Genomic DNA, 14,315 nt, shown 5'->3' with positions numbered 1-14,315 from the left:
GCAGGCGTGAGGACCATACAAGTGATGACCTGACAGGTTTCTTAATCCTTGCAAAAGATGGGAGACTAGTATCTTTCAGGTATCGTCTCTGCAGATTTTAGAGGGCAGCTAAATTTAGAGGGTAGATTATGAGGTAACATAGAAAACTAGTTAGTTATGGAGGCAGAACTGCAATTTGATCAGTTTGATTAAATTCCCAGTACCTTTCTATTTTGACTTCCAGTTCACCTCCAACAGAAAGAAATACCTCAAAGTACTTGTTTGAGGCATGGAAATATGAAGTACGTAGTGAGGGGGAGACCTGGAAAATCTAACCCATGTTATTTAAAATATATATTTTTTTAATTAAAAACTGAGACAAGCAAAGAACAGAAATATGTTGTCAATACAGACAGTGGGGAAAATAGTTGAGAGAAGATGTGACTCAAAAAGCATGTTTGCTTTTTGGACCCATGTTTTAAATAAGCAATTATGGCTATGTGCAAATAATTGAAAAGAATGTCTTCTGAAGAATTGAAAGTATGAAGATAATGTCACAACATGTTGTGTTGAGGTGTTGAGATAATCAGAAATAAAACTATCAAAGAACAACTAGAAATTCTGAAGTTGAAATTATAGTAACTGGAATAAGAAGTTCACTAGAGGAATTCAGAAGTTTAAGCTGATAACAAGAAGGATTAGTGTATTTGAAGTTAGGCCACTTATGACTGTCCAGACCAAATGAAGTCTCACTGACTTCAAATATCAAGTAAACCAATGTGCATATACTGATAGTCTTGCAAGAGAGAAAAGAAAGGGGCAGTTAAAAAACAAAACAAAAAAAAACTATGAGCTGGGCATGGTGGTACACACTTTTAATTCCAGCACTTGGAGGCAGAGGCAGGTGGATCTCTGAATCTGAGGCAAGCCTGGTCTACAGAGTGAGTTCCAGGGGTACACAGAGAAACCCTTTCTTTTAAAACCAAAACCAAAAAAAAAAAAAGTAAAAACAAACAAAATTAAAAAAAAAACTACAAAAGTTTGGAAGAAATAATGGCCTGTATAAAATGTTTAGTGCACCATAAGTAAGATATAATCAGTGTGACCCACACCTAGGTTGTGTGGTCACAACACTTAAAGGTTTTCTTAATGTTTGATTGTATCATCTCACTTTGTCTCTTGTATTGTTTATTAATAAATTAGATTCTCAAGGCTGTATTCTTTTCATATCTCTACTATAGGAAACAATTGTGAGTAATTGCTCTGCTTTGTAGTCTCAAAAATCGTTTCATGTATTATTTTTGTTTGAGAGTTGAAAATGATTTTTATATGAGCTAATCATATACTTTTAGAATTAATGTAACTAATTTACAAGTTTTAGACTTTTATATTCCATCTTAGGCTAGTGTGTTTCATTTGCTTGATTTTTAAAGAAATAGATGCTTAACCTAATTTTCAGTGCTAGGCTACTCCTGTACAGAGTTTGGAAAACAGCAAGCTCAGTACTTTAATATGTCAAACATATTGAGATCACTGTGAAACAGGGATTTTGAGAGAATGAATGTTATTAATAAGGTAAGCTTGTAAATCTCATGTCATTTGTTAAACTTAACCTCATATTTTTTTTTTCAATACGTGTTAGGTGAATTTATTACATTCAATGAAAAACACTAAAAGACATCGGCATCCAACTGCCTGTTTCTGACAAGGATTATCTCATCCAGGGTTCTAATGGTTCAGCTTTATGTGCTGGTTGGCTGCCCTATTGCTAAAAAAGCTCATGAAAGCCATTGAAAACTCGCAAGCTACAGTTGCTACTATCACTACACAGATACCCCTAACTTTCTGTTAACGTCATTGTATTAAATCCTCATAATACATAAGAAAGCATTCTAGAAAAAGAAGTATTGTGGAAGCTGCACTATAATGTCAACTGATAATGTGTTCTGTGAAGGGTGTCAGAGTGCAATGAGAAATGAAGGTGGGCATTTTGGCTAATAGTCAAGTTTTTTTAGTTGTTGTTGATGATATTTTTTCCAATTACTCTTACAGTGTGTTCTATGGGCATTTGATTTTACTTCTATGTAACACGATCACAGGGTGTGCTTGAAAATACCTGTGTAGGATTTTTATTAACATTTCAAAATCATTACTCCATTTTAAAATCATTCAGACTCAGTAAATGAAATTTTTTGATGTATAAATATTTTGATGAGCTATCTTAAAAATTCACAAACTTTCATCATAACTTGGAAATCAACATATATTGAGTTCTAAGTATCTTGTAATTTGGAGGTTTTTAATGCTCATTGAGTGTCAGTTAGCAAACCAGATACTAGAGAAATAGTCCATGTAAACAACATTTAGCTATGCAACTAGAGTGATAGATGGCTCAGCAGTTGAATACTTGCTGCAGTTTATAAAGAACAGATTTTAAATCCCAGAAGCCACAAACAGGACTATCTAGTTAGGGTTTCTATTGCTGTGAAGAGACACCATGACCACGACAACTTTTATGAAAGAAAACATTAAGTGGCTGGCTTACAGTTTCAGAGGTTTAGTCCATTATTATCATGGCTGGACCTGATGAAATGCAGGCAGACACAGTCCTGAAGAAGGATCTGAGAGGAGAAAGAGTTACATCTTGATTCCACAGGCAACAGGAAGTAGACTGAGACACTTGTCATGGCTTGAGGATATGTAAGACCTCAAAGCCCACCTCTGCAGTTTCTCCAGCAAGGCTACACCTACTCCAACAAAGCCACACTTCCTAATAGAGCCACTTTCAGTAAGCATATGGGGGACAATTACATTCAAACTACCACAAGGAACTTACAGTAAGGTGTGTAATCCTAGTTCTGAGGAATCTGACATCCTTCTCAGGCCACCTGAGCATATGCATTCACCACATATACCCCCTGCCGCTCCCCCACCCCCCTCTCTCTCTCCCTTTGTGTATGGTAGTTTATGAACCACAAATTGAAGATACTGTTTTCTTAGGTAGTATTTTTACTGGGGAAATACTTACCTTTTGTTCCAATGCAAATTTAAAAATTTTTAAATTTACATGTAGCTTTTAATGCAAGGCATACTATAAAATGGTTGGATATGCTAATAGTGTAAAACCAAAACTCTGCATGCTGACAGATATGGATCTATAGTGCATCAAAGACCTCAACATAAATCTAGTTACTCTGAACCTGATAGAAGAGAAAGTAGGACGTAGTCTTGATTGCATTGGCACTGGAGATCACTTCCTAAATATAACACCAGTAGCACAGATACTGAGAGAAACAATTAATAAATGGGACCTCTTGAAACTGAGAAGCTTTTGTAGGTCAAAGGACATGGTCAATAAGACAAAAATGTCAGCCTACAGAATGGGAAAAGATCTTCACCAACCCCACATCTGACAGAGGGCTGATACCCAGAATATATAAAAAATTCAAGAAATTAGACATCAAAATACACAGCAGTCCAATTAAGAAGTTAAATTAAAGCTAAACAGAGAATTCTCAACAGAAGAAGCTCAAATGGCTGAAAGACATTTAAGGAATTGCTCAACATCCTTTAATCATCAGGGAAAGCAAACCAAAATGACTCTGAAATACCACCTTACACCCGTCAGAATGGCTAAGATCAAAAACACTGAAGATAGCTTATGTTAGAGAGGATGTGGAGCAAGGGGAACACTCCTCCATTGTTGGTAGGAATGCAAGCTTGTACAGCCACTTTGGAAATCAATATGGCACTTTCTTATAAAATTGGGAATCAGCCTCCCTCAAGACCCAGCTATACCACTCTTGGACATATACCCAAGTAATACTCAATCATACCACAAGGACACATTCTCAACTATGTTCATAGCAGCATTATTTGTAATAGCCAGAACCTGGAAACAACCTAGATGCCCTTCAACTGAAGAATGGATAAAGAAAATGTGGTCCATATACACAATGGAGTACTACTCAGCAGAGAAAAACAATGACATCATAAGGTTTGCAGGCAAATGGATGGATCTAGAAAAAAATCATCCTGAGTGAGGTAACCCAGACTCAGAAAGACAACCATTGTATGTACTCACTTATAGGAGGATACTAGATGTAAAGCAAAGGATAACCAGACTGCTACTCACAACTCCAGGGAGGCTACCTAGTAAAGAGGACCCTAAGAAAGACACAGGGATTGCCCAATGACAGAGAAATGGATGAGATTTACATGATCAAACTGGGGGTGAGGGGGGATAATGGAAGGTGAGGGTTGGGGCAAAGAGAGCTTAGGGGAGTGGTGGGTACCAGCTGGATCAGGAACAGAGTGGGAGAACAAAGAAAGAGATACCATGATAAATGAAGACCCCATTGGAATAGGAAGAAGCAGAGTGCTAGAGAGGTCCCCAGAAATCCACAAAGATACCTCTACTGTGGAGTACTGACAATGGTCGAGAGAGTGCCTAACCTGACCTGCTCTGGTGATTGGATGGCCGAACACCCTGGCTGTCATGGTAGAACTCTGATCCAGTGACTGATGGAAGCGGATGCAGGGATCCATGGCCAAACCCCAGATGGAGGAGCTCCAGGGGTCCAATCAGCAAGTGAGAGGAGGGATAATGTGGGAGGGAGATGTGAACACCATGATAGGAAGAAGCACAGGGACAAGTGGCCGGCCATACTAGTGGAGACACATGGACTGTGAACCAGTGTCTGCAGAGCCCCCATGGAGCCAGACCAGGCCCTCTGTATGTGTGGGACAGTTGATTGGCTTGAACTGTTTGGGAGGCTCCCAGGCAGTAGGATCTGGACCTGTCCTTAGTGCATGAGCTGGCTTTTTGGGACCTAGGGCATATGCTGAGATGCTTTGCTCAACCTTGGTGTAGGGAGGAGGGGTCTGGACCTGCTTTGGCTGGATCTACCAGGCTGGGCTGACTCCCCAGGGGAGACCTTGCCTTGGAGGAGGTGGGAATGGGGGGGGGGGGTAGGTGGCACTGGGGCTGGGAGGAGGGAGGACGGGGTAATCCGTGGCTGATATGTAAAATTGAATTGATTATAAAATAAAAATATTGGACAACATCTGTAAATCTGTAAATTTAGGCCAAGGACTAGAGTATACTCCAGATACTCTCTGATGGTTAAACTGAGATAAAATTGACCCGTGTTAGTAACTGTCACTGACTTTGTAGTTTTGTTGTTGATTTTGGAAGTTCCTTCATTTCACTTACATTTCTTATCATATGTTATGGAAATGTCATAACTGCTGTTCAGTGCTCTTGGTATTTTGTTAAAGTTTCAATGGCCTCAGCCACCTTCCCTCCTCACTCTGTGTCCCTAGGTTACATATCAGCTTCCAAAATCTACTCTCACTGTGGTGTGAATGTCATCAAAATTTATGGCTATTCTTCTCTTGGTTTCCAGGCATAAGTATTCCAGAAATGCTGTAGACTCCATGATCACAACTGAATTTACATCTTTTGAACTGCTTTCCTATTTGTATTGTATAATCAGTAGTTTATTACTATTCTTTATTCTTCTTATACTCATCATGATTTTATAATCTTCCTTATTCCTAATGCTATAATTTTAATATTAGTCTTAATTTTCTCCTAAAAGGTTTTGTTTTTGTTAAATCTTAGCTATAATTTTAACTCCTATTCTCTGGTGTTTTTCCTGGTATTACTGAGATTGCATTCCAAAACTAATATAAATGTTTTAGTTTTTAATCTTTAAATAGTGCAAGGGACATCTATTGTATTTTTAATCTTGACTATTCAGTGTTGGACAAATATTCTTTCCCTAATTGTCAGATTAATCTTTTTTTAATTCTTGAGAAAACGTGACAATTAAAAGAGCAAAATTAAACCTACTTAATAAATATACAAATGACTATAACATTATATTATTGGATATTTATATTTTGTCTATTTAAATGAATATTGGACAGTGCAAAGTGTAAATAAAGAGATAACTATTTCTATATTAATGTATAAGCTTCAGTATAAGTCTACTAAAAAATAAAGGAGCGATTATAGTTTCTTTGCGTCTTAAAGTATAGTAAAATGATTCTGAAATTAATCTAGAAAAGTAAATAAAATCATGTTCATATCATAGTATTTTTCTGCATTCAAGAGATTAGCAACTCTTTAACCACAAACCCAAGAGTTGATCTGTGTGTATGACATTATCTCTAAAACAGCATTCCTCTGTATTTTCCATAGCTTGTCTCATGAGGCTTCCTGAGCTGCATGCTGACATCAGGCCTGTCATTTTCTGTTCAATTTCTTACCGATAGAACCTCTCAAAATACAGAAACAAACATCAACAATTTTAATAAATTCCTATACTGTAAATCACATAAAATCTCTTAATGACTTATTTTTCATCTTCAAAATTATTTTAAGTTATGCTAGGTGGCTGTGGTATACACCTTTAATCCCAGCACTCAGAAGACAAAGTCACGTGGGTCTCTGAGTTGGAGGCCAGCCTGGTCTACAGAGTTCTCTAAACAGAGAAACTCTGTCTTGAAAAACCAAGGGGGGGGGGAGATTTTACATTAAAGACTGTTTTACACACACACACACACAAAAAAAAAAAAAAAAAAAAAAAAATCAAGGACATTTTTCAATGCTATTTAGAATTATTCTATAGAAGACTTCATCGTATTAACTTTTGTCATCGGACTTGGACCTTTTAAAAAACTATATCTCCATAGTGTGTGTGTGTGTGTGTGTGTGTGTGTGTGTGTGTGTGTGTGTGTGTCTACATCTATATTCACACTCCCGTGTATTTCACATTGTAAGTGTAGAGGTCAGAGGACCGCTTGCAAATGTTGTTTGTCTCTTGTTATATGAGTTCCAGAAATCAAATTCAGGTTATCAGACTGGCGTCAAGCTCCTTTCTGTACTAAGTCATTACACTAGCCCAGATTTGACATTTTAAAGATATTTTTCTTTTCAACCATTTCAATTAGTAATATGTACATAATTCCTGTTTATAAAGATAAATACATGTTACTGATTCCATTTTTACAAGTGGAAATTAATATTCACAAGAATTAGGCAAGAGTTTCTAAAGTAATTGATAATAAAGGCACATATAGACTAATTTCTTATGGCACACTGTGGTATAATTAAAGAATGTATTTTTTAAATAATCACTTGACATATTTCACGTTAAAAAATTCACAATTATATATGTAAATTTACAATAATTTCTTTAGCTAATTTAAATATTTGGGGTTTTTTATTAAAATGCCAAAAGGGGTATTAAAATGACTTTATCGTTTTAAGGACAATAATAATTTTTAAGGAAATAGCAAGATTCTTTTCTTGTATCTTGTTTGAGAACTAGCAATGAATGAATAATTGGAAGTTGATGTAACACTTTTGATTGCTTTGAGAAATTTATTAAATTATCCTTTTAAAGGCATGTGTTTTAGAGTGTTAGGGTTTTTTTTTTTTTTAAAGAAATGGGATTGTTTTGATATGTGCTGAACAAATCAACAGGTGCATATAGTTGTTGTATATAAGCTGCGTTGTGCTGTGTGTGTTCAGATAAACCCATGGAACTTTCATTTGCTTCATACCTTCACTTGAAACCTTTTGATTAGACCAATTTCTTTCATTACAGAAACACCTGCTACCTTTCCAGACACTGTAAAGGAAAAGGAAACACCAACCCCTGGTGAAGATATTCAGCTAGAAAGTTCAGTTCCTCACACAGATTCTGGAATGGGAGAGGAGCAAGTGGCTAACATTCTGGATGGGGCAGAACTAGAAACAGCTGCAGGTCCTGATGCAATGAGTGAACTTTTATCCACATTGTCATCTGAAGTAAAGAAATCACAAGAGAGCTTAACTGAACATCCCAGTGAAATGCTGAAACCTGCACCATCCATATCTAGCATTAGTCAAACCAAAGGCATTAATGTCAAGGAGATACTGAAAAGTCTTGTGGCTGCCCCAGTTGAGATTGCTGAGTGTGGCCCTGAGCCTATTCCGTATACAGATCCAGCACTGAAGAGAGAAGCGCAAGCTATTCTTCCTATGCAGTTTCATTCCTTTGACAGGTATGTACCAAACTTCTTATCCACAGTGCTCTATCCCTAGAAGGAATACTAAGCTCTGTTAATTTACAAAACAGTAGGAGGGTCTCAATAAATTCTCATTTGTTACAAGATTGTTGAACTGTTAGTCCCCAGGATTGAGCCTGGGATGAGGTATGATGTGGTAAGTAGCACATTGCACTGGGAAATGGTGAACACAGCATCAGGTTTATTCTGTCACTGAACAATGATCACACATTGGGGAATCTGTTTTTCTCCTTTGCTTTTACCATTCTCTATATGAAATGGATAAGCGAACTCTCTAAAAAGTCTACTCTGACTTTTAAATGCTATTCTATTATAAAATATTGTAATAACTATTGAAGGTAAAATAACTTCCTTTAAGTAGCCACATTTAATTTTTAAGTTGATCTTTTTTGAAAACTACAAAAAGATTTGTGATTGTTTTCCTGTAATAATTCTGCCATCGTTATAATATGTTTATTTTGCCAGATATTTGAAAGTAAATATTCTGAAACGACATTTTCTGACTTTAAACTACTTAGAACCTGGCTCATATATCTACATTTAAATATAAAACCATTCAAAGAATTTAGAAGAAACTAGTTCCATTTTCTAACCCACTATATATGCAATTAAATAATTCAGTGAATCAAAATAAAATGTTATAGCTATAAAGAATCCTTGAATTTACTACACCTTACAATTTAAGTCAAGTGCAGCATCAGAAAAATATTGCAGGTGTTCACTAATTACCAGCAAGAGTGTTTGAGTTCTTGTTTTTACTTTATACTGTATACTTCCAATTATGTTTATGTGTTGATACATAAACTAAAGAAGATGTTGGCTTATTGTGTGGATTAAATGTTTGTTATTGATGTCTAAAACATATCTTCATACCAAAAATTTGTGTGTAAGAGAGATGATTGGTAAGCAAGTGCTTTCAGCTTTACTGATGAAGATTTAGTTTAGGAATCAGTGTTTTTAAGCTAAAATATCAAGATCAATATATAGGCAAACAGAATAATAAGTAATATTAATTTATTACTGAGTAGTTAGATGATGCAATGTTCATCAATAATCATCATATAAAGATGTGTCATGTTAGATGTTTCTAAGAAGTGGCAAATTATAAGACTGTGAAATGTAGAAAATGCTTTTCTGACAAGTCCTTATCAAATAGTTGTTAACTCTATGTTCTCATGTTTATTTATACAGTGATTATTCCTTCTGGTCTTCCACATTACATCTCTACTTCAATTGTCCAATTTATGTTTACAGGATATGAGTGTATTTGTATCTATGATTTGTGTCAGTCTATGCCTTCTGTGTGCACATAAGACTATCAGTGTCTATATACTAAATACCACAAATTAATAAGGTAATTGAAGTTGTCCAATTTAATTTTAAATTTTATCTTTAAATTTTGTCAAAATATAAATGAATAAATCTAGATAATTACTGAAATTTGAAGGAGAGAATTCAATATAATTAAGCCAAAAAATTTTAGTTGATTTGGATTTTTACTCATTTTTTTTTTCATTAAAAATTACAACTGTCATCTGAATGGTCACTTTTCTTAGCTGCACAGCATTGAAACTTTTCAGAATATTGTTTTGAAACAATAGTACTTTCGTTTTGTTCCTGGTAACATTTGTGCACAATGTAGTAGGAATGGAGTCATTATTCTAAATTGTGTACGTAGAATGAAATAGAAGAGCACAAAGCATGTGTTTTATGTTTTTATTCTTTTTAAGAAGAGTCTCCAGTGTAGTTAATATATGCAGTAGCTCAAGTACTAGCAAATGTAAATGATGAGGTGATATTGATGAAAGGAGGGGATTGAGGTCTCAGGGGGCACTGATGAAGGATTGAACAGAAGCGGCCTTGCACTGCACGTAACTCAAGTCTGTCGTCTTCACTGCTCAAAGCCATAATGGGAGGTGGCAGTCTGAAATGAGTTGCCACGGCGAGCAGTATTATTTTTGAAATGCTTTCACACAAATCACTAGGCCCTGCATACAACTTAGTTTCATGCTTTAATGTCATCAGGAGGCACAAATTGGTGTGTCTAATTGTTTGCCACCTGCCAGCAAAATGAGCTGCCAGCCAGCCAGACGGCTTTGATTGTCTGTCAGCCATTCAATAGATCGAGAGTGACAACATCAAAAATTTAACTTCAAACTCTGAAGCTTTGAGCCGCTTTTCAGAGACATCATCCCCACAAGAACTCCTGGACTGCTGCATTTTCAATTATATTTCCAGTATATTGCTGACATTTACCTTATCTGTCTTAAGGTAGCTCTAATTGCATTATGAGGTATATAAACATATTACTGAAACACTGACATCTGAAATCCAAGTTATGACATGTCTTTTAACAACAGATTGAATTCCTTGAAAAATGGGATCCAAGATGACAGCCTTTAGAATGAAAGCCCAGAAAGCTCCCAGTGTCAAACAGAATTACCACAAGGCTTATTCTATACATAAAGTATTTTGCTTTTGCTTTTAGTTGAAAAAGCTGTAAACTCAGTTGATAAACTCAAACTAGCACTATGTAATTGTACTGGAGATCATCTGTGATGTTTCTTTTGTTAACCAATTGTAGTCATTGCAGCAATGCATTTCTTATGCTTACTCCAGATTATAAAATGACTTGCTTGAACAAAACTGCAAAGACTAGAGTTCTGATCACTCATCTACACTCATCACTCATTTTTGCACTTAGGATGGAGCATTGAAGAATTTTTGTGTTTTATAGTTAAAAATTTTAATATGTAAATAGGAACATCAAATTCTAGATATGCTTAGGTCTAAACTTATTTAGAATTTGGTATTTCTTCAAATTGTTTGTGGAATTCTTTATATGTTCTTATCTACATGTACAAAAACTATTGGTTTCATTTATTTCCTCATGGCATCTGTACATATTATAAAACATGTCTTTGATTACACTTGAGTTGACAAAGGGTATATGTATTCATATAAAAATATGGAATCCCCTAAACCAGTTTGCACTGTGTGTAGAGATTGCTGGATTCTTATTATTGAGTGAAAACATTAGAATGATTTTGTTTCTAACAACAGAGTTTAGTGTTGTCATCTGGAAAGGGACACAGCAAGTTGCAGAATTCTCTACCAACACTGCCTTTCTTGGTAGATTTACTAGTAGACCATAGTTTGTTAATAGTTCTAGTTAAGCTGTCACTAACTGCAGGTTAGCTTTTCTCCAAGTCTGCCAGTAAAGCTGTGACCCACCCACCCTTTTTTAAAATAAAATTAAACTCTGTAGTTCACATGCTTTGAAAGGCAAGAAATAAAGAAAACTATGGTTCTTTGTACATTTTTTTTGTTACTCTTCTTTTAGAAATTGTTGTAAATTTAGCATATTATAGAAAGCTTGCAGTTGTATTGCTTCCTTAACTAACAGAGGCAAATATGGTTAAGATTATATAATTACATGTCATCCTTTCTTGTTTTTCAAAACTGTTTTGTGTTCAGATTTCTAGGTTTGATGTAGTTAGGCAAACTAGTAATGTATTTTTCCTTACTTTTTAATATTTTGCCTCCAAAGCATTTGCTTTTCTATAATAAGACAACTCTGAAATAAAATAAATAATGATAAATAATTTAGATTTCCTATTTTAAACAAAGTATAAGCTTAATGTAGGTATATTCTCCCTACATTGGCTTTAGTGCAAAAAAGTGAAAATAGAGGATATAATAAAGAAATGTTCTTTATCAGATCTTACTTATTTCTTTAGCCACAGAACTAAGGTTGTTTTTTAAAAAGTATAATTATTTGTGCTGGTATTGTATTCCTACTTCTTTGTGTTTGTTGAAGAATCCCTTTTGATTATACTATTTAAAAGAAAAAAATAAATATATTGAAGAATAATTATGAACCTGCCAGCTTTTATGAGTTAAGTATTCCATTGTAATCTCTGATTTTATCCTGCCTGATGTGGACTGGATGTGATGGAGTTTTGACAATGTTCCTTTATCCTGTGTTCTCTTTGTCTTTCCTGGCATCTACAGAGACAGTTTAAGAGAATTAAATAATGGATCTCTTTTCAGTAGGTAAATTAATGAAATAATTATTTAAAACATTTATTAGTATTCTCAAATATTTTAACAAGTAGAGAAGCATAATAGATGAAACATTAGATCTGTAACCCTGTGATGTCTAGTGAGAGTCAGTAAACAGCGGCAATTCCTAAAGTATTTAGCATATTATTTTTCCACTCAGTTCCTGTTTTTTACATAAGTGTCTTTGGACAAAGCATGATAATCTGTGAATGAATAATCCTAGCTGTTAATAGTTGTTCTCTATATAATCTGTTCTTGCTGTTTACTCCTAATGCCCTCTCTGTTTTAGGGTGTCATTCACTTTGTTAGTTAGATCTTTGCACATTTATGCCAGAGACATTTTTCTATTTTACTAATATTTTTCTTTGACAGTTTGCTAGATTTACATAATGCATTCTGATTACACTGACCACCTGTCCTCCTTCACCTCCCTCACATCCCTATTAACCATTCATTCCTTACTAGTCACTTTCCCAGATTCATGACTTTTGATTTTGTTTTGTGACCTATTTACTTTAACTAGACTGTTCGTGAGAGTGTCAGAACTCTCGGCTAGAGCCTGGTGGGATCACCATTGTGTACGTCACTGAAGGCTGTGATGTCTCTGCTCCTTGAATCTGCCCATGGGAAGTAATTCAGCAGTGAGGAGTAGGTCCCTGACCCCATCCTCTACCTGTGCCTATAGTTCATGGGCGCATTTTTATGCAGACCCAGTGCTGTCATCATAGTTGCTGAGAGTTTGTGATTCCAATGGCTGTGTCATAGCCCTTCTTGTCTTCTGCTTCCATGTTTTTCTGCCCTCTCTTCCACAGTTTTCCCTGAGCATTAGAGAGGAATGTGTGTGTGTGTGTGTGTGTGTGTGTGTGTGTGTGTGTGTGTGTGTGTGTGTATGTCTTGTTTAGGGCTGAGCACTCATTTGTCATTTATTCTTAGCACCCTGTCCATCCGTGAGTCTCTACATTTAATGTCAGTCACTGGATAGAGGCTCCTCTGATTAAAGCTGAAAGGAGTATTTGTCTTCTTATAATACTAAATATTTAAAAGTACTTTGATATTGTTTTAACTTAGCTAAACAACAGTATTCCATTCTCCCCCAGGGCCTGTTACTTCCTGTGGGGTTTTGACTAGGTTTTACAGTAAGTACCAGGTATCCTCTTTGTGGCGAGGTAATCAAATTTAGTCAGAGAGTAGTTATTTACCTTATAACAGTAGTGCCACTTTTGCACTTGTGAGCACATCTTGCCTGGCTGATTCATCTCATGGTTCAGAGTGTTCACAAGTAGATAAGACCATTGATACCTTTTGTCTCCCAGCAGTTTTGATAGCGTCTACCAATACTGTAAAAGGAAGCCAGTAAAGAGGAAGATTGCAGCTCAATTGCAGCTTTTTATCCATCATTCAGTAAATAAGGGTTTCCTTACTCTCACATGCCACATTTGATTTCTTGATAATAGTCATTCTGACTAGGGTGAGATAGAATCCCAAGGTAGTTTTATTCTGCATTTCAATGTTGGCTAAAGATGTTGAACACTTTTAAAAGCTGTTTTTTCATCATTTGTAATTCATTTGAGAATTCCTTGTTTTTATCTGTAGACCATTTTTCGATAGATTGGTTTTCTTAAAAAAAATTTTCTGCCGGGCAGTGGTGGCGCACTCCTTTAATCCCAGCACTTGGGAGGCAGAGCCAGGCGGATCTCTGTGAGTTCGAGGCCAGGCTGGGCTACCAAGTGAGTTCCAGGAAAGTCACAAAGCTACACAGAGAAACCCTGTCTCAAAAAAAAATTTTTTTTCCTTGTGTATTCTATTACTAATCCTCTGATTGATGTATAGCTGGCAAAGATTTTCTCCCTTTCATTCAAAATAGTAAATGACCCAAGTAAAGTCTCTGTACTTCCCTCTGAAACTCTGCAAACCAGGCCTCCATCACTTGCATTGCTCTCAATATTCTTAACTTCCATGCTCTTACAGAATATCCCACTGAGCTCTCAACACTCAGCAGCTTTTCTAGCCAAAGCTCCAACATCCTTTCACAATCCTCCCCAAAACATCAGTTGGTCTTTCTCATTAATACCCTACAGTCCTGGTACCAGCTTCTGTCTTTGTCCATGATCTATTGCTGTGAAGATACATCATGATAACAGCAACTCTTACCTGCCAAGGGCATGGCCAGGCCTGTCACAACAATACCC

The 14,315-nt window shown here is 35.9% G+C and overlaps 1 protein-coding gene across 5 annotated transcripts in view; it reads left to right on the top strand.

Moving 5' to 3' along the window:
- Nbea (neurobeachin) overlaps positions 1 to 14,315 on the top strand; it is a 551,973-nt gene that overhangs the window by 193,269 nt on the left and 344,389 nt on the right. For all 5 annotated transcript variants that reach the window (XM_036189952.1, XM_036189948.1, XM_036189950.1 and 2 more), the window contains one exon: positions 7,599 to 8,037. In XM_036189952.1, the coding sequence (XP_036045845.1) occupies positions 7,599 to 8,037 (439 nt within the window). The remainder of the gene's footprint in view (positions 1 to 7,598; positions 8,038 to 14,315) is intronic.

The sequence above is a fragment of the Onychomys torridus genome, chromosome 6 (genome assembly GCF_903995425.1).
Source record: "Onychomys torridus chromosome 6, mOncTor1.1, whole genome shotgun sequence".
NCBI classification, from domain to species: domain Eukaryota; kingdom Metazoa; phylum Chordata; class Mammalia; order Rodentia; family Cricetidae; genus Onychomys; species Onychomys torridus.
The sequence above is the reverse complement of the archived record's forward strand: the minus strand, read 5'-3'. Positions and strand labels throughout refer to the sequence as shown.